A 27,232-nucleotide genomic window follows, 5' to 3' on the forward strand; every position below is an offset into this window, starting at 1 on the left:
ACTTCCTCATTCATGTTATTGGCTTTCATTTGGTGTTCTGATTTCAACAACTTTGCTCTGTTTATGGACTGTGCGTTCATATCGGGAGTGGACAGAAAATTGGTGATGAAGTCTTACCCTATCGTGGTTGTGGCAACACATTTGGAATAGTGAAGGCAGCAGAGGATCAACTGGGCCTAGTAGAAATCTGTAGGTAACACAAGAGATATTGAATTTCTTTGACAAAAAGAGAAAATATAAAAATGCAGCAAATTGAGGAGGAAGAAGGGAATACATACATGTAAAAAAATGAGATTAATGGAAAGTGTAAAATGGCAAACCAGGAATGGCTAGACATGAACTGCAAACCTCTAAAAGCATGCGTGATGAGGCGAAAGATGGTTGCCACCTATAGGAAAATTAGAGAGGCCTTCGGAGAAAAGAGAAGCACTTGTGTGAATATTAAAAACTTAGATGGCAAGCCAGTACTAAGCAAAGAAGGGCAGAACTGAGACTTGGAAGAAATATATAGAGGGTCTGGACAAAGAAAACAAACTTAAGGCAGCATTATAGAAGGAGAAGTAGTAGAAGGGAGATATGATACTGCAAGGAGGATTTGTCGGAGCACTGAAGGACTTTAATTGAAAACAAGATCCTAGAGTAGACAATATTCCTTCAGTAGTAGAAGGGAGATACAATACTGCAAGAAGAATTTGTCAGAGCGCTGAAAGACGTAAGTTGAAACAAGATGCTATAGTAGACAACATTCCTTCAGATTATTGGAAGAGCCAGCTGTGTCAAAACTATTCCATCTGGTGTGCAAGATACATATGAAAGAGGCAAAATACTCTCAGACTTCAATAAGGATGTAATAACTACAATCCTAAAGAAGGCAGGTGCTGAAAATTCTGAAGGTACCAGCAATAAAATACAGAGAGCAAAAAGTTATTTGTAACTTATACAGAAATCAGACTGTACTTGTGAGAATTTAAGGACATGAAAGGGGAACTGTAGTTGAGAAGGTAGTATGGCAGGGTTCTAGCTGCTCCCCAATATTGTTTATTCTTTACATCGAGCAGACAGTAAAGGAAAAAAAAAGAAAATTTTGGGGAATAAAATTCAGGGAGAAGAAATAAAAACTTTTATGCCTGCTGACATTAAACATTAAGATGTCTTTTCTGAAGGCATTTGTATGGAGTGTAGTGGGTATATTGGATAATTAATGAAGAGGTACTGAATCAAATTGGGGATGAAAGAAATTTGTAGCACAGTTTTACTCAAATAAGGGATGTTTTGATCGTACACATCCTGATACATCAAGGAATCATTAATTTGATAATGGAAGGAAGTGTGGGGGTGAAAACTGTAGCAGGAGACCAAGGCTTGGGTATTGTAAGCAGATTCAAATAGATGTAGGTTGCAGTAGTCATGCTGACTTGAAGAGGCTTCAGCAGAATGAACTAGTGTGTGAGCTGCATCAAACTGGTCTAAGGAGTGAAGACAACAACAACAACAACAACAACAACATCATCATCAAAATTGATCTTTAGCCTGTGAAGTATATAGAATAAGCTATAATATGTGTGTTAGTTCATGCACAGTAAGTGTTGCAAAGGGACAAATTACCTAATAAAGTATAAAAATAATTTTTGGTACAAAAACACTGAAATTTTTGTAAAACATGCTATGCCATGTGAAGATACTTGTGAATTTTATCCGAGTCATGTTCACTTTCACCTGTGGGGCCACTTCAACTGCTGTCAAAATTTTGTGAAACAGTTATTGTTATTTTCTACTACCATATATTCTCCTGCACTTCTTTACTTCCTTTGTTCATCTCAAAACGTTGTACTTCTATGATGATGAAGTTAGATTTACGATTTTCTGTGTCATTCTTACTTCTAGTGCCAGTGTATATTTTTATTGTTGTTTCCTGCCTACCCTCTAGCTGAGCCAGTGTAAGTTCTATGCAGTAAAATGCCAGGGATGTGGTGTCAATCTCAGAACCCTAAGACCATACTTTTAGCCAGTTAGTCTACAAGATGGAGGCAAACATGGTTTTCTGCCAAGGCATAAGATCCAGTTATTCATAGTTTCTATGTGGAAGAATAGTTCAGACCAGTTGGGCTGGAAATGGAAATCGAATTACATTGTGCAGGTTGACTTCAGCATCATATTTAGGACAGTCTCCTCCTTTTTTTGGGAAAAACATTACTGTAAATATTGCTGATTCACTATACTTCTATTTCTATGAGCTTTTGAATTGTCGAATGTTATTTAAAAGGTGCAAGGATCAAAGAGAAGAGAGGAGGGACTATCATTGCTTTTCCATCTCGGTAAATTAAATTACTATCAGTATTAACTGAATAGCAAAACACTCACCCATAATTTTCCAAAAACCTCACTTCAGTGTCTCAAACAGATTATGAAATTTCATAGTAACTATAGCGGCTGTTTTTGGCAAAAGCAAGATAGTGAACTGAATGGAAAACTAATAATAAAATCTGTCTCCTGTCTTTTCAATAGTGTTCTTACTTCACCAGTGTACATGTTGAAGCACAGTTTAATCATTAGAACTTCAGTTGTTACTGAAGGCTCTTCATTGTGAAGTTATTCTTTCAGAAACCTGTATATGGGAATTCTGCTCATTTCTGTTGTGTATGTTGATTATGAAATATCATCTGTGGTATGACTTCAGTTTCTCAGGATTTAGATAAATAAACCACTGGATCTGCAGTAGTCTGTCTCTAATTGACTCCTAAATAAAATGAAAGTATCTGTTAATACAAAGTAATGTCAATTTTTATCCTGACACCAACACAGAACACGTCAACGAATTCAGCTTAGTGTGCAAGAACAGCTATGAGTCCAATTTAGAACAGCATACCACTACAATGCAAAAGGTATTTACTTCACATTGGAACAAGATGTGGCTCTCATTCCAATTTTAAAAACAATTTCAATATGTTTGCTATGTTTCGTATCTGGAAACATATGATCTAAAGTGAACCAGATGGTAACTATCTGGATTAAGCACAGTAGGTTTCTTAATTTTGAAACTTCATAACAACTATGAACAATAAAGACAGTTCATTGTGTAGTGCAGTTTCTCAACGGTCACATGCCAGACTGTGCATCTATAGGTCTAGGGTTTGGTCCCTGGCCACTTGTATGATATTGTCACTTATCACTTCTTTCATTTCTGTCAATGTTTTTTAATGTGAAGAATGCCGAGTTGCTCTGTGATTTTGAGTCCATGTTAAATTGTAAACCCAGTATAACTGGCTAGGTAAATCTGTGCAGAGGTCAGAGGAAGGCAATGGCATATGAACTCCAACAGCACTATGCCTAGTAAATCACTGGTATGATGCCAGATTTACTTTTTTTAAGTTATTCATTTTCTATCTGTGGCGTAAGAGGATAAAGATGTTATAAGAAATGCACATGTGAAAATGTGGTTTTCAATTTTTTATACAAACAGAAAATCTATGACGAGACTACTAAAATCAGGAATAGATGAAGCATTGTTTTACTTACATTAAATATTTTTATGAAGGTACACATATAATGTATAAATTGCTCCATATTTGGTTCTCTGCCTTGCACCTCAAGTAATCTGCTCACCTGCGAAAGCTCTGCATTATCCTATAAAATAGGAAACACAGTTGAACACTTGGAGCCTGAGAAACTACTGTAGTCAACTGACATCTGGCCTCTACCATTTGGCTTGCTGAAATGTTGGTCACAAAGTCCTTTTAATAAAAGTTTAATACTTCTTTTGTAAAGGAACATTGTCCTAATTGGTCTTATGCTTCATCTGTAACGACTTTCATGTTAAATGAATTGTTAAACCCTAATCTTCTACCTTCTTCCTTTCTTGTTAAGAGTAAAACTGACAAGAAGAGGTGAAATTTATTGCGCGGCTCATGTGGAAGGTTAATGACTTGGGAAAAGTGTGAAATGTTTAGGAAGAGTGTGAAATGTTTAGGAAGTTTCAATGTAGTGAGGCCAGAATTTCCTAAATCAACTAAATCATATCTTTTGTTTCCTACAGTATTGCAAAAGTTTACTGTGCTAGTGGTTTGTGTGCACTAATTAATTTTCAATGACTTTTTGTATTGTATTGCAGTGTTATAACTTTACACAAGTCACGTGACTAAGTAAGTTTCACTTAGTCATAAGACTTTCCATTTCGAGTAGGTGTTGTAAGTGGTGGGACTGAAACAGTGATTATGGATAGATGTGTATGCAGGTTACATTTATAATAGTCTTGGGGCTGAGGAGGAAAATCTAGACATGTTTAAGGGTCCAATGGAGATGTAACAAGAGTTTGGCCAGTTGACAGGTGGCTTTCATGTAGTGTTGTTGAGACAGTTTAAGGAAGGCAAACATTTGTTTAGGAGAATGAGATAGAGAACCAGGAGACTTTATAAAGCAGTTTATACTTTCTATTAAATGTGTGTTAATGCATAATATGTGCAATGTTCCTCTGACAGTTACATGAAAATATTTCAGTTTAAGAAATGGGATCAGAACCCTACACTGCTTCACTTAATGAATGCAATTAGTAGAGCACCTGTAGGGTATGAAGATTCTGATGAGGCTGGTTGTTAGTTAACTGGGAGACTCATATCAGAATAAATCCATTGCTTGCAGAGATTAACATAGCAGGTAACATTTGACAGTAATAGCATGCACACAAAAAGCAGGTGTTGTTAAGTTAAAGTTGTAAGATCCTTCTATAACTGAATTTATGATAGATTCTAGAGTATATTCAGTGATCAGAATTATATAAGTTTTTCTTTCTTGGTTTTATTAAAGGCTTCACTCTTATTATTATTTCCATTTTCGGAAGTTCCTTTAGATAAAAATACATGCATACCTGTTAATTTGGTTGTTTAATTTTTTATTTGGAAAATTATTTGTTAGTTCTGACGAAAGAGTTGGATGAGCAAAGCCCAATGAACTAATGATTATGCCACCATAGTTCAGATTATCTTTCCACTCACATCAGACGTGATACTGAATGGTGATGGTTTTCTTAACAATCAAATTAATTTTTTAATTAGATTTATCTGCCTGGTGAGACTGCTGCTGCAACATTGAGGGCTGTTGTGGGGACTGTGTAGTGGTTTCCAGGTGTATTTGGTTGACACTCCCACCTTTTTATGTCAACAACCATCTTGGGCATCAGACTAAGTATGTTTTGCCATGGAAGTTACTGAACCAGCAAATAGAAGAAGACTGTATCACAGCAAGTCTACCTAGTGTTCATTATGTATCTGTTTGGTGCTCCTATTTCATATAAGGTCATAAGACTAATTGCTTTTGTTTACTTATAATTTATTCTTAGGCAAGAGTCCCTGTAAGTTGCCAAATAAATTATTCTGAGGCAAGAGTCCCTGTAAGTTGCCAACCAAAGTTCCGTGTCACCCTTTGTGAGACAAATATTAGACATTTATATAAGTGAGAAGATGTGCTAATGATTATGGATTTTTTATAATACATATTTTATCTAGATAGAGTATAATTCATTAATCTCATAAATTAACTTGAACCCTGCTTCTGATTTTGCAGATAACGACAATGTCTATGAATGGCACTGCATATATGATGCTGAATACAAGTCGTGATGAAGGCTATGATATTCAGTTTCGTTTTAAGACAACATTACCAAATGGTCTACTGGCATTTGGCATGGGGTTGACATTCTATGTTCTGGAACTTACAGAAGGACGTTTAAATCTACACTCCAGCCTCCTTAATAAATGGGAGGGTGTTTTTATTGGATCTGATTTAAATGATAGCAAATGGCAAAAGGTTTGTTTTATGTGCTTGTTATTTAAGTTTTTTAATTTTGTTGTAAGTTGATTACTAAAAAGTAATAAATTTTATTCTTTCTGTTAACTTTCCAGGTACATGTATAATACAATGATTATTGTTGTTCTTATAGTTGTTTTATTAGTATTAATGTTACGAAATGTTGTTCTGTGTTACTCATTTAATGCTGGTCTTTCATTTTAGGTGTTTGTGGCTATCAACACAACTCATCTGGTATTGGCTGCTAATGAAGAACAAACAATTTATCCCATTACACTCAATGAAAATTCTAATTCTTCCCACACAAGTTTTTCTGCCACATATTTGGGTGGAACTGTTGTACCCATAAAACTTTTGACCCACACACCATCATTCTTCATTGGTTGTATGGAGGATGTCATGATCAATGAGGTGTGGGTAGACCCACAGCAGGATCTGCCTAATCAAATGTTACAACATGTACAGGTTGGGTGTCCTAGAGAGCCTCAGTGCAATCCCAATCGATGTCACAACGAAGGTCAGTGTACAGACCTTTGGCAAGACTTCAAATGTATTTGCAAGAGGCCATATTTGGGAAACACATGCCAGTTCAGTAAGTGATTAATTTCTATATATATTTATTTATTTTGTTAGATAAGACTGATGTGTCTTCTCAGTTTCAAGTCTCCATGTGCTGCCCTACTTGTTCATATGATCAAATTCCATTTATTTCTGATTACACTTTCTATTTCCTCGTTGTTTGTGACTCAGATCTCTTCTATTCCTACAGCTCAACTAAGCCCAGTCAGGCCACATTGCTGGGACAATGTAACTGTGTGGGGGGGAGAAGAGGGGGCGGCGAGGGGGGGGGGGGGGCTGTGAGCTCTTTCTGACCAGAATACATCACCAGGTTGACCTAATATTTTAAGGTGAAAAACGCATACATGCAAGATATCGGCCCCACCGGTCAATTCCACATGAATATTTGGGCCATAATTCTGATAGTATGCAGTTACAGTCTTTTAAAGGTACAGCTTTTAAATTTCGTGCACACTGTATATTTGTCACTCACTCTACATCACTTCAGCCCCCTAATGCCTGAGTGTGAAGTACTGTACATTGGAGTGACAACCAGAGATCTCATATTCGTGGGCTACTGAAGCCTAGGGCAGAGGATTGGGGAGACAGATACATCTGCCCAACATATTTTGACATCTTGTTCAATAAAACTCATTATTTTACACGAAAAACAGTAAGTAATATGAGTGTGTAATACATCGACCTCCCAGACATATACTTTTAATATTACTTTAATGATCTTCTTGTATTGACATTCTGCTGCTATACATATTCTTCAAAATCAAAATGAATAAATCTAAACAACTGAAGAATTATTATGAAATGAAGAATAGTGGATCTCTTGCAAATGCACTTCATTTTAACAGTGCCAGCTTTAAAATCCAAAGAACATAACACACAACAGCGATGTTAATAATTAAATAATGTTACGCTACATCTTTACTGACACACTAATTCCTTTCATTGATTTGTACTGCATTTGTGAATCACAACATAACAATGTTCGAAGCAAAGAAATCCCTGGTACTAGCTGTGGGTTAGAAACAATGAACAAAGCATGTTACCAGTGTCCAAATAGTATTTCACAAACCTCTTACTCACTCCACTGCACAGTACTTCACCCTTGGACATTAAGTGGCTGTATGGGGGTGGAGCGAGTGACAAACGGTGCACGCTGTGTGTGTGTGTGTGTGTGTGTGTGTGTGTGTGTGTGTGTGTGTGCGTGTGTGTGTGTGCATGCGTGCGTGCGTGCGTGCGTGCTTGTGAGGAAGGATAAAGGATTTTGTCCAAAGGCTTAGTTCTAGTTCATTCTTGATTATTTGTCTGTCTACTGCTAAACACCTCAACTGCACTGCAAAATGGAGTGTGTAGAAACAGACCAATTGAGGTGGTGTAGTGATTAGCACACACGGCTCGAATTCAAGAGGACAGCAGTTCGAATCTGCACCCTGCGATTCTGATTTAGGTTTTCTGTGATTTCCCTGAATTGCTCCAGGCAATGCTGGGATGGCTCCTTTGGAAGGGCATGGATGATTTCCTTCCCCATCCTTGAAACATTCCGAGCTTGTGCTCCATCTCTTATGACCTTGACGTCAACGGACATTAAACCCTAATCTTCCATTGTTCCTGAATAGTAGAAACAGTTTCCAGATTTAGAAGGAAAAAATTGATATTTTTTTTTAACAATGGGAAAATCAGAAATGTATGGGATTATAAGTCTTGTGTCTAACTTTAGACTTATTATTAGATTTGGGACCTAGCTTAGAAAAAAATAAATGTGGTGATTCTATTCACCCTGCAGGGAGTGTCTGGATCTAGGAGACTAAGAAATAACATAGTTGTGGTTGTGGTTGTGGTTTTATAGTATGTTTTCCAAATAAAAATTATTATATCTACAATAATTTTATTGTAACAGTAAATTGATGAAATGGGCATGTTTGTTAATACATTGCAAAAGTCACTGACACCGTATTTGAAAATGTCTTTAAATCTACAAGTTGTACCCCCAGAAGTAGAAAAGAGCTTTTGAACATCATCTCCTTGACTAAAACATGACTTCTCATCTGTTAAAATAAACATGTTTAATTGGCCTTGTTAAAAATAAATCAACATAACCTTTACCTTCTAAGTAAAAGTTTTTATATGCATACATTATAAATGTCTGCTTACTTTTTCCATATACTTTTCCATATCACAACATAATTTCCTGGGTTGAGAACAGTGACAGGTGGTTATTTATTTCCGTCTAATTCTTGGTGTTCTTCTAAAGAAACACTGATGATTACTGTTTCTATTCACACCAAAAATTCCAAAAACAGAATCCTACATTTTCAGATAGCCAAAAAACAAGACAAATTAAAGTATATTTTAAAACTGAAGTATTGGTTAATCAAACAGGGTTGCTAATTTGCTGGCCATGTACTCAACTTAAAACAATACATTTTAGATTGGTACTTACAAATAAAGTTTGATGTAAGCAAATTCAGCACCACATCCAATGTTTGTCATAGAGTGAACAAAATATCAACTGGCAGTCTTGCCAATTTCGAAATTAATAATTTCCCTGCTAGTTTGGTTCACTACCAGACTAGACAAACAAATCTTTGTATGATATTCTCATTAGTCTTCCAACATGTTTGATGTAAGCAAATTCAGCACCACAGCCAATATTTCTCGTAGAGTGAACAAAATATCAACTGGCAGTCTTGCCAATTTCGAAATTAGTAATTTTCCTGCTAGTTTGTTTCACTACCAGACTAGACAAACAAATCTTTGTATGATATTCTCATTAGTCTTCCAACACCCTACAGTTGAACTTTTTGAGAAGTTTTGTTGATTTCCGCAACTTGTTCCTATTAACCCCATTTTACAGTTCTGTGAGATCTTTACTCTTTCATTCTTTGCTGTAACACTCAGTATCACATGAGAACTTACAAACAAATTAAAAAAGGAAGATTGAAACAAAGAACTGGGTGTTTTCAGCCAAACTAGTTGTAAAAATCAGAAGCTGTTTAAAAGTGTAATGAGAATTGTGAATATATCAGATTTTGAAGGGAATGTGGTTGAGGGGAGAATGGTCATATTTGTTACATCACCATTTTCGTCCTGTGTGTATTTGCATGCTTGCTTGATTCTTGACTTACCAGACCATCACTGGACCCAATTTCAGTGGGTTCCTTTGCACAGCACTCTATACAGTTCAGAATTAAACATGTGGCTATCATAAAAGTGTTGTTCTGCAATTACAAATTTATCTTTATATGAGGTGAATGGACCTAGCATGCTCCAAGCAGCACTGCAGAATGCACTATTGTGTCTGCATGATGTACTGTAGCCCGTACCCACATTAAATACTGCGAACACCAGGCATGCAGCAACCCTTGCTTATGGTGTTGCAAAAGTACAAACATCTCAGTAGCCAAAAGTAAACAACATGAGCTTGTTCACCTCTGGACTGCCCAAATATGTGGCAAAACTGTTGAAGTCTTTAGTTAGATGCTGTGTCCATTATGTGAAGAACTCTTGCAGTTTTGTGTGATCAATTAAGGACATTTGACATGCCAAGGATGATCTGTTAGTGAATGTTGATGTAAGAACCTTACTAACATACAAATTAAAAAGACAATGTGAACATAAGACGAGAGCAAGTGACAGACTTTATCACAGGTAATCAGTGATCTAGGTGACTTGGCCTGGGATCCAGTGGAACTGCATATACCTGGCACCCACAAAACTAAATATGAGTGCAGGCTGTGGTGTATTGGGCAGACATAACACTAATTTTTGTAGCGGTGCTTGGAGCATGCCAGGTCCGTTCATGTCACATAGAAAGCCTAGTGCCTAACAGTGATTCAGATTCCCAGCATCAGTATCAATATGGAGAAAAGGTCAGAGGCACTTTGGTGCCAAAGAATGTCTGCACTTGCTCTGGCAGAGGGCACTGCCACTGGCATTTCAGGTGGGCCTGCCCACTGATGTAACAGTGTCTGTAAATATTGTGGCCCCACACTAGTTTTGCGCTTTGTGGTATTCTATGAAGCCTTCAATATGCACCATTGATAGCAAAGTGATTGACATTGCCTGTGCGTGTTCTTTAATTCAGATCTCCCTGGACTGTTTGCATATCATTCTCAATGGAGAGAAGTCTTCTGAAGTAAGAGTGATTTCAGGTGTGCCGCAGGGGAGTGTCGTAGGACCGTTGCTATTCACAATATACATAAATGACCTTGTGGATGAGATCGGAAGTTCACTGAGGCTTTTTGCGGATGATGCTGTGGTATATCGAGAGGTTGTAACAATGGAAAATTGTACTGAAATGCAGGAGGATCTACAGCAAATTGACACATGGTTTAGGGAATGGCAATTGAATCTCAATGTAGACAAGTGTAATGTGCTGCGAATACATAGAAAGAAAGATCCCTTATCATTTAGCTACAATATAGCAGATCAGCAACTGGAAGCAGTTAATTCCATAAATTATCTGGGAGTACGCATTAGGAGTGATTTAAAATGGAATGATCATATAAAGTTGATCGTTGGTAAAGCAGATGCCAGACTGAGATTCATTGGAAGAATCCTAAGGAAATGCAATCCGAAAACAAAGGAAGTAGGTTACAGTACGCTTGTTAGCCCACTGCTTGAATACTGCTCAGCAGTGTGGGATCCGTACCAGATAGGGTTGATAGAAGAGATAGAGAAGATCCAACGGAGAGCAGCGCGCTTCGTTACAGGCTCATTTAGTAATCGCGAAAGCGTTACGGAGATGATAGACTCCAGTGGAAGACTCTGCAGGAGAGACACTCAGTAGCTCGGTATGGGCTTTTGTTGAAGTTTTGAGAACATACCTTCACCGAGGAGTCAAGCAGTATATTGCTCCCTCCTACGTATATCTCGCGAAGAGACCATGAGGATAAAATCAGAGGGATTAGAGCCCACACAGAGGCATACCGACAATCCTTCTTTCCACGAACAATATGAGACTGGAATAGAAGGGAGAACCAATAGAGGTACTCAAGGTACCCTCCGCCACACCCCGTCAGGTGGCTTGCGGAGTATGGATGTAGGTGTAGGGGTAGATGTAGATGTAGATGCTGACAATGTCTTCACTGTGCTCTGGACTTTGCTTCTGGCGAGCAGTTCATTTCTTGAGTTCCACTGTCATCAAACTGCCAGTGTTCTACCTGTGATGAGTAGGATAGAAAACAAGGATAAATTGTGATGACTGAACACAGCTTGCAGTGATGGGTTCATAAACAGAGGTGAAGGCTACCAACAGAGTTATGCTTGAGATCCATTACTGGCCACAATATGCTGTTAACACACACAATCATGTGACATGACAAGCTGCACATGAGATGGAGCCCAAATGTCTGTGCTGGAACTTGGGTGCAGTGTCCTCACCCCCTTTGACATTTACCCTGTAGCACTAGAAGGGGACAGACCACTTTCCAGCCCCACCTATACAGAGACAATACAGACTCCATACTGAAACTTATAACTGAGAGTGACACTTGTTGAAAAATTGCATCTTTTCAATGAGCTTACTCAGCAAATAATTGTAAAAGTTTGTTTCACTTCAGCTTGCTGGGAAAGACAAGGAGATTGAGTTAGAGATATTCCATTATCACTTTAGGTGAATTGTTGTTTTCGAGTTTCACTGCACTTTTTTATATTTTAAGGAGGGTCATATTTAGTAGCACATCATCTGTTTAACATTTAAGTGTTCATGAGGACAACTTGAAATCGAAATTGAGGTACTGAACTTGTATATGTGGCTGCTTGTTAGTTCACACAATTCTGAGAGAGATGTTCAAAATGAACCTGGCACTTTTGTTTGTAGGTAATGGAAGAGGTAAATGGGACAATGGACAACACACACACACACACACACACACACACACACACACGTGGGTGTGCGTGCACATGCACTCTAGGCTATATTTGATATTGCATTGCGTGTGTTATTCTGATGACGATGCACTGTGGCAACCACAATTATTATGAAGCATATCAGATGACTTTGCAATTGTGAATAATGACTACCATCAGCTGCAGAATGGAATGTAGACAATGAAAATTTGTGTTGGACCAGGACTCGAACCCAGAATTCCCACTTATTGTGAGCAGTTGCCTTAACATTTGACTATCCGTGCATGACTCACAGCCAGACCCAAACTTCCATATGTTGTCAACCATGCGTCTACAATCTGTACTCGCACATCCATTATGTGTATTCCCGTACAGATCAGATATTGTACGTGAAAGTCACATGCCTGGTATTGGCAGATAAATACAATACTGCATTGTGAGAGTTATTCTGGTGGTCATGCACTTCGGCGACCACACCTGTTATGAAACAGTGCATCATCATCAGAATAACACAGGCACTGCAATATCGTATTTATCTGTCGATACCGGACATGCGACTTTCAAGCACAACGTCTGATCTGTACGGGAATACACATAATGGATGTGTGAGTACAGATACTAGACGCATGGTTGATGAGCTGTGGAAGTTTGGGCCTGGCTGTGACTCGTGCACGGGTAGCCAAATGGTAAGGCAACCGCTTGCATTAAGCGGGAAATCCAGGTTCGAGTCCTGGTCCAGCACAAATTTTCATTGTCTTCATTCCATTGTACAGCTGATGGTAGTGATTATTCACAATTGCAAATTCATCTGATATGCTGGGTTATATTGTCTATAGGCTATATTGTCCCTGCCAACTATATTGTGCCAGCAATGCTACTTGAATGAGGTGAGGGATTTGTTGTGTGGAGTGGGTGAGGTGAGAAGGAAGGTGGAAAGTGGGAAGGAGGCTAGGAGAAAGGTGGCTGACAGCTGGGAGGGTGAGGAAGCAGTCACAGGGGATAGGAAAGTGGGACCAATGAGCTTGTTCTGGCCAAAGGTAGGTGAATGGTGTGCAGTGTACAATGATGTAGAGCAGTGGGTTGGCAGCTGGACGTAGAGCAGAGGGAGAGGGAGACTACAGGGCTGTGTGTGTCAGTGCAGGATGAATGAAGTTAGAGTCATGGGGCACTGGTAAGGTGTCTGTGGGGCAAGATCCAGTGGAGATTGAGTCCAGGGGGATTTGCAGTATCAAACGATATGGTGAAAGGACAACTCCTCTCTACATAATTCAGAGCAGTTGATGTTGGAGGAACGAATACGAACAGCACTGGACATGGAGCTGCCATTGAAATGGAGCATTTTGTACTTAGCAGCACTTTCTGCAACTAGGTGATCAACTCTGCTCCTGGCCAAAATTTGGAGATGCTCTCATTCGGGTGGATAACTGGTTTGTGATTATGTCCATATAACGTGCTGTTCAGAAGTTACAGCAGAGCAGGTACGTAGTATGACTCCCTGCATATGGTAGGATATACATAAAATAAGGGGAGGGCAACCACTCACTTATAGTGGACAGATATGGAACACAGAAATAAATAACAGAAAACAATATTCACACTAGCTATCAAGTTCTTGCTCTTTTTTTAGGTAAAGTACACATATACAACCACACTGACATCCAAACCCGTGACGATACTGGTTATTGATTATCTATTATTGAAAGCAATTTTCTGGGCTGAAGGAGGTGAGGAGGGGGTAGGGAAGGACACGTGAAACATGGGGGAGGTAGCAGGATAATGCGAGGCAGGTCTTTTGACTGGTGACTCAGCAGCTGCACAAAAAAGACGAAAGGGGTTCAGAGAGTAGAGAATGTAATAGATGTAGATATAGGGAGTGAGGGGAGGAAAAGGAGAGAAATATGGAGATGATGATGGAGACAGGGAGGGGGGAGGGGAGGAAAAGAGAAGGGTGAAGAAAGTGATGAGAGAGTTTGAGGGGGGGGTGGGAGACAGAGACAGAGACAGAGAGAGAGAGAGAGAGAGAGAGAGAGAGAGAGAGAGTGAGTCTGCATGGGGGGGGGGGGGGGGGGCAAGAGTGACAGGACAAGGCAGCACATGATCCGGATGGGGAAGGAGTGGCATGGACGAAGGAGAAAGGTAAGGCGAGGCGGTGGGGAACAAGTTAGCTGAGGTCTAGACCAGGGGAATTGTGAGAGCACAGAACATGCCAGGGAGACCATTCCCACCTGTATAGTTCAGAGAAACTTGTGATGGAAATGACCCCTACATTGAAGCAGCTGTGGAAGCCATTTGTGTTGTGGTGTTCAGCATGTTCAGCAACTGGATGGTCACGTTCTGCAGTTTGCCACAGTTTGGCAGTGCCCATTCATGTGAGTAGACAGTTGATTGCTTGTTATGCCCACATAGACTACTGTAAGTAATTGCAGCAGAGCTGATATATAATATGGCTGCATTGACATGAAGCCGTACCTTTTATGAGGGAGTAAATGCCTGTGACTGGATTGCTGTGAGAGATGGTGAGTCGGTGTATGAGACAGGTCTTGGTGATCACAAGGGTTGGGCAGGATTGGAAGCAGGGTTGGAATAGAGATGGACAAGGATATTCTCTAGGTGGGGTTTATAAATGAGCTGGATAGGACATTGTCTGTCAATAAAAGATCTGGTTAGGTTATCAGTATGTTTCAACAACTTGTGCTTTCCACTGCAGATGTGTCCACGGGTGGTGAGGCTGTAAGGTAGAGACTTTTTGAAATGGAATGGGTGACAGCTGTCAAAGTAGAGGTACTGTTGGCGATTAGTCTGCTTGGTGTGAACAGGCATATTTTTGGAGCCATCTGGGAAGTGGAGATTGATGTTTAGGAGGGTGGCTTGTTGAGTTGAGATGGACCAGGTACAGTGGATTTGGGAATAAGTGTTGAGATTATGGAGGAAAGAGCAAGGATTGCCCTTGCCATGATTCCAGATCATGAAAGTGTCACTAATGAATCTGAACCAGACAAGGGGTTTTAAGTGTTGATTAGATAGAAAGGACTCCTCCAATTGGCCCATAAATATGATGGCATAGGGCCTTGTGAGTACCCATGGTTGCCTAATAGCATACGATACGCATGTGACAGGACTAGAGCAGGATGGGCTGTGTGAGTGCATTGGACATGTCTATACACATGGGTCTTTCACACAGGTATGCCCCATGTGGCAAGTGCTTGAGAGTAGGTGTGACGTAGACTAGAATATTGTGTAGGGTGGGTGGGCAGTGGATTACGAATTTGTAAGGGATCAGTAGAATTGTGAGTAGAATGTTCCTCATTTTTGAACATGTTCCAGTCCAGAATGATATTTGTGGTGATCAGCTTCTCCTTCGTAGCTGGTTAATTGAAGTGGTTCGAGGATTGGGGGAACCTGTGGATATGTCATGGGAAATCTGTTTTCTCACTTGGTTTGGGTGTCTTGCCTGTCTGTGTAAAACTTACTAAGACTTCCAGCTACTGGGCAAGGGGTTGCTTGTGACTGCAGATGCACCATCCACAGATGGCCAGCCTGTATGAGAGAGACTCTTTAATGTGTAAGAGATGGCAGCTATCAAAATGCAGGTACTGTTGATGGTTAGTGGGCTTGGTATGATAGTTGTTTTTGTGGAGCCATTGTAGAGGTGGAGGTCAATGTCCAGGAAGATAACACACTGAGCTGAGGAGGACCAGGTAAGCAGATTGGAGAGAAATGGTTAATGCTTTGGAGGAATGAACATTGAGTGTCTTGGCCCTGGATACAGATCATGAATACACCATCAATGAAACTCAACCAGACAAGGAATTTTGGTTGGTTGGGAAGGTTTCTTCTAGATGGTGCATTAATGGATTGGCATAGTAGGCTGCCATGCAGGTGTCCATATCCAAATTTGTTTGTGTATATTTCACTCAAAGGAAAAGCAGTTACATGTAAGGAGGTAGTTTGTCAGGTGTAGTCCCATGCTCCTACTGCCTCTCTTTCCCAGCCATCAGCCATCTTTCCCCAACTCTGATGCTGCTCCCTACCAGGTTTCTCCCCTCGCCTGCTCTGATCAACACTCTCACCCCATCAAGTTGCAGTGCTGTCATAAATTGGTTGCCTTGGACAATACAGCTTTGTTTAACCCCTCCCCCCCCCTCCCCCTCCCCCTCCCCCTCCCCTTCCGTGTGCGTTTGTTTGTTTGTGTGTGTGGTGCATCCATTGATGAGCAAACAAATATAGGATTCAGCAAAGGAATGTGCTTCTTGTTTGTATTTGAATTTACTGACTGGAGAACTGCCATTCAGTGTGATACAACTGCTTAGTTGCTTACATGTAATGTGAATGTTGAGTATCTTTTTGTTTTATATCTCCTTATTTTGAGGAACACAGTGTCACTTGGTTATGTGTCTCATAATTTCGACAGACAAATATAACTGAATGTTGCTAGGTTTTCCTTCATGCTCATTAAAATAAATACTGATTATATCATGTTGAGCTGCATTGTTTAGTTTAACTTGGGTATGTCTTGGAAAGAACTTCAAAATACATTGATGCGCAAAACTTAAGGATGGTAGTATCTTTCGCATGATGTGTGTCTGCCACGTACCATAGCTCAATGAAACTTGGACTATACATAGAAAAAACTGTACATAAGGTTACGGAAAGAAATAGGCAGAGAGATGAACAGGAATGACAATTCAAAGACAATAATTATATTGAAGTCACCATGATTTATGATGGTCTCATGCACATTACAAAAGGCAGGACGTAGTTCTTAATAGGGTGTGTGATCACCACAGGCATCAATGCATGCTCTACAGTGTGCTTCCATAGTGACCACAAAGTTGGCAAATAGTTGTTATGGTGGATGTTTCATTCCTCCACCAATGTGGTTGACAACTGCTGGGTGGTTGTTGGCATGTGTGGACATGGTGCAACACATCTCCCAAGCGCATCCCACACATCCAGTCAATTCACCAAATATCCTTTCTTTCTAAGAGCTCCTCAATCTGCGATGCTCAATGTCGTCACTCATTGTCATCCATAAAAATTAAGTCAGGACCAGATGCACCCCTGAAAAGACATAAATTAGGAAGGAGTACAGTGTCACAATAATATTGACCATTGAGTGTACCATGTTCAAAGATTTGGAGCTCAGTATGCCCATGCAACATTGCCTCCCTGCACCATGATCCCTGGGCTGCCAAAATGATCATGTTCGACAATGTTCCTGGATGCATTACATGTTACTACCTATCGCTATATGAGGGCTTGTCCAGAATCACTAGTCAGACTGAATCTGCCTCTTCATTGGTCCAGTCTCTGTGCTCTTAGCGGCACCATTGTAAACCTTGTCGCCAATGTGCTAGGGTCTATAGAACACGGTATGCTGGTCGATGGACAAAGAGACCACTCCCATGCAGTCACTGTACTACTTTGGACAGTAAGGTTTGTGTGCCTTGCAGTCCTGTTAAATGTGTTTGCAATTGCACCCACTGCCTGATGTGGGTCCATTCTTGCCTGTTGCACGATGTAGTGGTCATCTGCTGCTGTAATTTGCCATGGTCACCACAACCTGTTCTTCAGGCAGCAGTTCCTGTGGTTCAGTACACTCCCATGCATGTGAAACAGTGCTGTGAGCAACATCAAACTCCTGTACAGCACTCATCACACTTTGTCCTCCTTCCTGTTCCCTAATGATTTTTTGCCATGTGAAGTCATCCAAATGTTATCTCCAGGCCATGTTGTGATGAAGACCACCACTACAGTGCACTGTAACTGCTTGCTGATTGACACACACTGTCTTTTCCCATTTCCTCAACTGCCTTGTGTTGTGCGGCCAACCCCATTTGGTGCTATGGTTGTGCTGATCTCATGCTATGTGATGTCCAACTTTCTGTGCACAACCGGGAGGTCTCTGACAACATACTCCTGCACTTTCATTCATTCCACCAAGTAGGTTACATATTGTATCTAGCTCATCCTTAAATCTTGCAGAGCTGTGTATTTTAGATAGATTATGTCTTAATATAATTGTGCAAACTAAAAATAAAAAATAATTAGCTGTCAGAACATATTTTGCATTCCAGTACACTTGGACTGAACGTATGAGGAGCAATTGCTAATAAAATATGATCTGTAGATTGACTTGTTTGTGTGTGCATTTTTTATTTCAGGATACTTTAATTTTCTCTTACTATTGTTTTAGATTTGACAGCTGCTACGTTTGGTCATGAAAATATCACAACTAGCCTTGTGACAGTTGATGTAAACGAGGCCTCACGTAGAGCTATAAGAAGTATTATAGATATATCAATGTTTATACGCACAAAGCAAGACAAAGGGGCCATATTTTATATGACATCAGTTGGAAGTCCAAATCAAACTGTTATTGCGGCACATTTATCTGATGGTGCACTTAATGTGTGCATACTGTTGAACGGTACTCCAGAATCAAACCCAGAATCATGGAATGTCAATAGTTTGAAACTGGCTGATGGAAATTACCATCTCATTCAGGTCTGTGTCTGTTTTTATAACAGGGATATTTGTTGCCTAGTAGATTATTAGGCTTTATTTTTTAATTATTTGGAGAGAAGTATTTAGTTATGATTATTGAGTGTATGACATGAACTGTTTATGTACATGGTTCACAGGTGGTACGAAATGTAACATTAGTACAAGTGAAGATAAATGGTACAGAACACTTTCGTAAAACAATCAGTGCAACTGGATTTTTAGACGTACAGAGGCTGTATCTTGGAGGTTACCCCTCAGTAAGTCAAACAGTAGGACTTACAAACTCCACTACAAACAGAGGTTGCAACAGTAATTCTTGCGATGTTAACTTCAAGGGCGTTATCCAGGATGTACAGGTAACAATCAGTTCACAATTCTTATAACTTTTATTTTTATCTTATGTTTAGAAGGTAGTCGCAGCCATGGTTGTGTATTATGCAGGCAAGCATCTTCTGCTTTGGAATACTGAACCAACTGAAATGCTGTGTATGGAATTCTATTATATTGACACTATATTTTAGTTTTGCCCCATGGTGTGTCATTTTTCCGCATCCATGTGCCTGATCACAATCACTTCTTCCCCGAAGACTTACCAACTTCCTGCCTTTGCCTTTGTTGCATCACCTCCCTTTGCACCTGTGATGCGTCACCTCCATTCACCCCTGTGACACATCACTTCCCTTCGCAACCCTGTGAAGCGTCATGCCCTCTACCTCAATTCTGTGACACATTACCTTTACAATCCCCCCCCATCCAACCATCCAACTATGATGAATGGATCAGCGTTTCTGCACAATGCATCAGCTTTCCCCCACAACGTGTCACTTTCCCTCCAGTTCATAATGTGCTAATTTTCTCCCAGTGCATCATCTTTTCATTCGATTTTTATATTCAATCCCTCCCCTTCGAAATTTGACACCTTTCTGAAGATCTCAAAATATACCATCAGATCTTTACTTTATCTATCAAAGATTGATACTGATGAGAGGTAAACATATGTAATGAGCTTATATGAAAAAAACATTACTTCTCCATGTATGTAGAATTTGGGAGCCTGGTTCAACATTTGTTGCATGTTTTCAAGTTTCTTTCTTTTGCTGGTGGTGGACATTCTCCATGGCAGCTAAAATGCTTCAAAAAACTGGTGGCAGTCTCAGGACTTATCATTATTTTAATATGATGCACTTAAATATTACTCAGTGTTAGGCTATAATATCCACTTCTGCATTTTTATCCTTGTTATTCTTTTCCCCTAAGGTTTGGCTTCTCTGTTTAGTTTTACTTTATTTATTCATTCAATTTATTGTTATTATTATTGTTATTTTTGTTGTCCTATATACATCTTTCCTTATTGGCTTTATCGCCCCCCCCCCCCCCCATGTGTTTCTGGTTATTTTCACCATCCTTCCTCCTTATACCATTACTATGTGTTGTCTTCCATGTACTTGTTGAAAAAGTGATCACTATGTGTATTTGGCAACTGATAGTTACTCTCTCCCAAACCTGGAAGTGACATGCACGTATACGTATGTCAACATGGAAGTACTCCACCTATCTCATGACGTTGTAGTGTTGAATAACACTGTTCACCAATGAAATTTTTACATAAAGAAAAAATTTAGTCTCTATAGAGTTTGCTATGCTGAATATGAAAATGACAATTTTTGTTTTTTAGCCCCTGTTTTCATGTTGCATTGTGTGTTGTGACTGTTGTGTGTGTTTCTGAGTTACCGCATGGAATCAAAACTGCTGTTATGCCCTGCAGATATGTTAATAACCCCAACAATTTTTGTTACATACGTGGAGATGCAATTTTTGGACAAAGGAAACAAACACTGGCACAAGCAGTGAAAAAACGTTATTTCCTGTGTTTCGAGTGCTGTGTAGGGGGACCAACAAAAACACGGGCTTCTCCTGTTTGACAGACAACATGTTCATCAAATGTGTGGATGAAAGGAAAAGAAAGTTTCCATGTGTTTTACAGTGCAAGTCATTTTGTATGAACCTACAAACTGCGTAACAGATTGCTACTTCTGCTTGGGGCCTCAGCTCAATAAAGTATTTGACAATAAAAAGAAGAGTATCGTACAGCATTCTGTTATACCAAGTGTGATGCGATGGAGCACGTCTTCCAGTTCCAGATCCTCCAGTAGCCACAACAATAAGCTTTTTGAATGACAGTGAAGATGAAGACCTATCAGATACATTCCATCCTTCCACACCTAATGATGCCACCTCTGCACCACCATCGTCTAGTGAAATGAACAAAATCATGCAAAGTGAACTTGGTGATCTTTTTAGAGACTTGGGCATTCCAAAACTATTAGCTTGTCATTTCATGGAGTGGAACAACATGCAACTCGGGTATGTACTTTTTGCCAACGTCAAAAACCACTCTAAAGGTTTCGCAGAACAACAAGTGTAATGTCATACTCTATGGATATTGAAGATTTGAAGTGAGAACTCAATATAATACACAAACAGGATGACAGGAGACTTTTCATTGTTTGTTCAAAAACTAGTTTGACAGCCTTGCTATTACATAATAGCAACATGCTTCTTTCATCCTTCTGACATATGTAGCCCTAACAAAGGAAAGTTACTTCATGATGAGAGGTATTTTGCACAGCATCGACTATGATAAGCGTCAATGGCTCATATGTGATGATATAAAAGTCGTTGGTATGCTTATGGGCATACAAGGCGGGTATAGTAAGTACTGTTGCTATATTTATGGGTGGGAAAGTCGTTACTTTAGAAACAGAAGAACTGGTCATGATGAGAAGATTTATTGCCTGGCAAGAAAACTGTGTCATGGGAACCACTTGTAAATCCCAGTTAAGTCTTGTTACCACTACTACAATTGATGAAGTCATTTGCAAAAGCAGTGAATAAGAGCAATGAACGAGGATTTGAATACTTGCATGGAAAGTTCCCTGGACTGAGTACTGAGAAGATTAGGAAGGAGGTATTCATTGGTTCACAAATATGTAAGGTCCTTGGAGACCAACAGTTTGAGCATATTCTCAGTCCTGATAAGCTAAACGCGTAGCAGTGCTTTCTGAAAGTTACAGCAGTGTTCTTGGGCAATAGGAGGGCTGAAAATTACATTGAACTTGAGAAACTTAAATGCAAGATATGACTCAAAATGCATTTCATTGACTCCAGTATCGACATTTTCCCTGAAGATTGATGGGATTTAGTAATGCACATATTGAGAGGTTTTACCAACAAATCTCTGTAATGAAACATTGATACCAAGGAAGATTCAGTGCTTCAGTGTTGGCAGATTTCTGCTGGAATTTGTGCCTTCCCTATAAGCGGCAGGCAAAGAGGAAACATGTTGTGAAGAAGGTACCTGTTAATAGTGTACCTTTAATTGAACTTAATTGACTGCAGCTTTTCTTATACATAGTCTAAAGCACTTTGATTTATTTTTCAACATGATTTATTTTTCAACATGATTTGTGAATGGGTTAGACCTCACGATTTTGCATTGCTCCTATATTTCAGTGACATAGCCTACCAAATATCTGAAATCTTAGAGCCTATATGCCAAAAATGATGTGATCAGCACCCTTTAAATTGTATAAATACATTTAAATATTCTTGTCATTACTAAAAATTTTGAATAGAATATCAAAAAAGTATTGATCAGTATTATTTGAGTAAAAATGTAAACTTCAGTGCCCAGTGTCTGAGAAATTAGAGCCATTCTGGAAAAACTGACTCCATATTTGATACCAGTGCATTGAATTAACCCCAAAACCACTGTCAAATATTTGGTGATTATATTTGTGTTGGGAAGTGCAATGTTTGTTAGACTATGGCCCATTGTTATTTGTGAAGAACATAAAGGTTTCAGTGACTTACAAACCTGAGCTTATCTTGATTTTTAATTGTTATTTTCAACTTCAGAGCTCTCAAATCCATGTAGATCAGCTATTTTGGCCTTTGTAAAAACTAAAAAGTAAATTTTTGTCTAGTGTATTATCATTCACAATGCTCATAAATGCTGATAAACACTGGCTAATGGCCTTCTTACAATAATACATTGTTTTAGTGGAAGTCATTGTAATCATAGTTCAGATGTGTTGTACAAGACGTGCTTTTAACTTGTGTTTTTCTTTTCTTCAGATCAGCAATGGATCACACACAATGGTTGTAGAGTTCTTCCCTTTAGATGTGGAGGATCTTGTTATACCAAGTCCACTTGGAACTGTTAGTTTTAATAAAAGTGTAGTTTTAGAAGGATCAGTCTCAGACAACACGTGCCTTGTCAATCCGTGTGAACATAATGGGAAATGCGTTGTTACATGGAATGATTTTCAGTAAGTTTAGATTTCACTTATTACATCTGTAGGAAAAGAAGTTAAGTAAACTAATGATGCAGTTTATTTTTTAACCCACTCCATGTTTGGATATTTAATTTTTTTTCTGGACATATCAAACTTGTAGATATTACCATATGATAACAACACAGTCACACACTGAAGACAGTGAAGTCCCTTCAGCAGAAGTAAATAATATCTTAATGATTAACACACACACACACACACACACACACACACACACACACACACACCCATCCACACATATAATTATGTCTGCTTGTGTCTGTATATGTGTGGATGGATGTGTGTGTGTGTGTGTGTGTGTGTGTGTGTGTGTGTGTGTGTGTGTGCGAGTGTATACCCGTCCTTTTTTGCCCCTAAGGTGAGTCTTTCCGCTCCCGGGATTGGAATGACTCCTTACCCTCTCCCTTAAAACCCACTTCCTTTCGTCTTTCCCTCTCCTTCCCTCTTTCCTGATGAGGCAACAGTTTGTTGTGAAAGCTTGAATTTTGTGTGTATGTATGTGTCTGTCTGTGTTTCTATCGACCTGCCAGCGCTTTCGTATGGTAAGTCACATCATCTTTGTTTTTAAATATATTTACCATATGATAAGTATTATTTCAAAGCACTCGTCTAATAAACCCTTTCCCACTCATTTCTTTCCACTCCCAACAAACCTGTCAATATGCAACTTCCCTTCAAGTTCTTAAGGATACACCTTTTGAAACTGATCCACCCAGGATCAAAACTAATAGCGTCCATTCTCAGTTATTTCACCATATAGAAATTTATGCAGAAGTAGAAAATACCTAACTTTCAGTTAATAGAACAACTTACTGTCAGGAGTAAGTCCAGGTGGATTTTGGTGCTGGAATTGATATCCATAGATCAGAGAAGACAACCATTGTCTTGAAAGCAGTTACTAGCTGTGTAATGCATATACACATTCAATTTTTGATGACAAATTGCTTCATGAAGATAATACCCCATCTAATAAAAAGTACCCAGAACGTAAAACGTAATTAAACACTAGATTTCTGGAAGGTGGACCTACCGGTATAAAAGGAGGTGGAGAGTATTGTGAGTAAAGAAGCAGTAACAGCAGAATTGACCACTCAGGAGAGCTGAGTGACCTTGAACATGGACTAGTCGTTGGATGTCACCAGAGTAACAAAGCTATCAGGGACATTTCAGTCCTTATGAAGCTACCCAAGTCAGCTGTTGGTTATGTGACTGTGAAGTGCAAACAACTGTACTAAAACCAGGTAGACCTCATGTACTGATCGACAGGGACCCTCAAGCATTATGAATGTGATTGTGGTAAATCGCATGAAATCGGTAGAAGGAATCACGCGGGAGTTCCAAGGTGCTACCAGCAGTCCAGCTAGCACAATGACTGTGTAGTGAGTTAAAAAGAACACAGTATAATGGTGAAGCATCTCCTCACAAGCCACAAATTTGTGTAGTCAATGCTAAATGATGCTTGAGGTAGTATAAAGAGTAATGCCACTGGATACTAGATGAATGAAAAGTAGTCATTTGCAGTGATGAATCACGCTATATGCTGTGGCAATCTGATGGAAGGGTCTGGGTTAGATGAATGCCCAGAGAATGTCACATACCATCATATGTAGTCTGGACAGTGAAGTGCGGAGGAGGCGGCGTTACAGTATGGGTGTATTTTTTGTCATTAGATTGTGTTCCCTTTATTACGCTTAAGAAAATGCTAAATGCAGAAGTGTCTGAACACATTTTACAGTATTGTATACTCCATTCAGTAGAGGAACAGTTCGGAGACAATGATCGTATCAGATTGATAATGCGCCCTGTCATAAAGCATCATCACTGAGGCAGTAACATTCCTGAAATGTTTTCTTCAGGCAGCTGTTAGCAAGCAGCTATATGTTTCAGGAATTTCATGACACTTGCATTAGAAAAATTTATTAATTTACTACCAGCTTTGGTCAATGACAGTCATCTGGCATGAAAAATTGGTTACTGCAAATCACATCTCAGTGTCGTTGAACTGTACAGTGCATTAACTGTCAATTTTGTGAATAATAATACAGAAGAACAATAATTTTCACGCATCAGTAACCTTTCTCATGCACACACAACAGGAGTTTACTGCTGTATATCCGTGGAGAAGGTTGCTGATGTGTGGAAATAATTGTTCTTCTGCAGTATTACTCATGAAATTGACAGTTAATGCAATTGTATGGTTCAACAGGGCTGATGTGATTTGCAGTAGACAATTTTTTGTGCCAGATGATTATCATTGACTGAAATAGGTAGCAAATTAATAAATTACTCTAAAGCAGCCAAGTGTCATGAAGTTCCTGAAACATATTCCTGAAATGGACTCGCCTTCCCCGAGTGCTGACCTGAATCCAGAGGAATACCTTTGGGATGACTTAAAAGTCAACTTTGCTCCAGACCCGAACATCCATCGTCATTACCTTGTCTGGTTTTGGCTCTTGAGGAAGAATCAGCTGCCATTTCTCCACAGATATTCAGAGAAGTAATTGAGTGAAGAGTTAAAATTCAAGCCTTTGTAAAGGTGAAGGATGGAAACACCCAATATTAATGCTTACTAATAAGTGTCCAGATACTTTGATCAGATAGTGTAGATGGATTCATTTGTCCAGTACCATGGGAGTTGCAACTCGTGCCTTGTTATCATGCTCTGCTGATATTCACAGTCAGTGTTAGTATTCTCCTATATTCTGTAAATTACTTTTGCAAAAACTTTCTACTTCTATTGCAACCTGTAGTTTGGGCACAATTTACAGTGCCAAGATTTGTTTGGGCATCTCCTCTGTAAGAGTTACATATATCGTATCTATAATAATCACAGTAAAATTAGAAACTTCTGCTTCAGGGCTATCATCTTCGACTAGTAATGAAAATGAAAATATTATGGGTACTGGGTTTAGTCCAGACACTGCTTAAATTTTGAATAAATATCATCAGCAATGATGGCTGAAGACTCACGATATAAACACTCTTGTTCTGCCAGCAGTCTTGTCCAAAAGGGTTTATTACACCCTCTTGCCCTTGGAGTAGAAAACTGCCCTTAAAAGGCAGAAGAATCAGCAATGATCAATGGCATGAGGATTCAAAAGACAGTGGAAACCACTGCATTAATAACACAATGTCTATGCACAGGACAGCTGGCCCGTAATTGAAAAAGTGGTATCATGGTCTTTCCATTTTGGATTAGTTCATTTATATCTCCGGGAGGGGACTGCCAGTGGTGAAGTAACCACAAGAAAAACAATGGATAACCCACAAAAGGGCTACATTCTGAAAGTCGGAGTGTGGAAAGCTAGAAGTTTGAAAGCGATAGGAAAACTAGAAAATCTATGGAGGGAAACGGAAAGGCTCAGCCTAGACATAGCGGGATTCAAAAAAGTAAAATTGCAAGAAGATAAGGATTTATGGTCACACAAATTATAAGGTAATACCAACAGCAGAAAAAAATGTTATAACAGGTAGAAATCATTATGAATAGAAGGGTAGTGCAGAGAGTAAGTTACTTAGAACAGTTCAGTGATAGGATGTTCTCTTAAAAATTGACTACAAACAAGTGCCAACAGCAATAGTTCACATGTACATGCCAATGTCACAAACAGAAGATGAAATGAGACAGTGAGTATATGAGGATATCGGACATGTGATTCTGTATGTAAATGGAGATAATGATCTAATATTACAGGAGATTTGAACATGGTAGTAAGGGAAGGAAGAGAAGGTAAGTTAAGGGAAAAATTGGGCTTTGTAGAAGGAACGAGAGAGGATAATGACTAATTGAGTTCTACAATAAATTTTAGCAAGTATCGGCAAATACACTGTTCAAGAGGAGGAATAATACTAGGAAAAAGACCTGAAGACATGGGAAAATTCCAGCTGGATTACATTATGGTCAGACAGAAAGTCCGAAATCAGATATTCCCCAGGAGCAGATATGGAATCAGATCCTAATTTATTAACAATAAAGAGTAGACTGAAGTTTAAGAAATTTGTCTGGTAACTGAAGTGATGAGTGATGAGATGCATTTGAACTTTTCTAAAAATGTAGATATTGTGATAATGAACACCACAGTAGATAGTTTATTTGATAATGACTAGCACAGTAGGTAGCTCTGTTAACGAGGAATGGACAT

General features: G+C 39.2%; 1 protein-coding gene across 1 annotated transcript in view; it reads left to right on the forward strand.

Annotated features, from left to right (window-relative positions):
- The window catches only part of LOC124721361 (protein crumbs), a 357,509-nt gene that overhangs the window by 246,767 nt on the left and 83,510 nt on the right, over positions 1 to 27,232 (forward strand). Inside the window, exons 19-23 of the mRNA XM_047246295.1 lie at positions 5,557 to 5,799; positions 6,004 to 6,391; positions 18,422 to 18,732; positions 18,870 to 19,088; positions 22,870 to 23,063. Of these exons, the coding sequence (XP_047102251.1) occupies positions 5,557 to 5,799; positions 6,004 to 6,391; positions 18,422 to 18,732; positions 18,870 to 19,088; positions 22,870 to 23,063 (1,355 nt within the window). The remainder of the gene's footprint in view (positions 1 to 5,556; positions 5,800 to 6,003; positions 6,392 to 18,421; positions 18,733 to 18,869; positions 19,089 to 22,869; positions 23,064 to 27,232) is intronic.

Source organism: Schistocerca piceifrons, chromosome X (genome assembly GCF_021461385.2).
Source record: "Schistocerca piceifrons isolate TAMUIC-IGC-003096 chromosome X, iqSchPice1.1, whole genome shotgun sequence".
Classification (NCBI taxonomy): Eukaryota; Metazoa; Arthropoda; class Insecta; order Orthoptera; family Acrididae; genus Schistocerca; species Schistocerca piceifrons.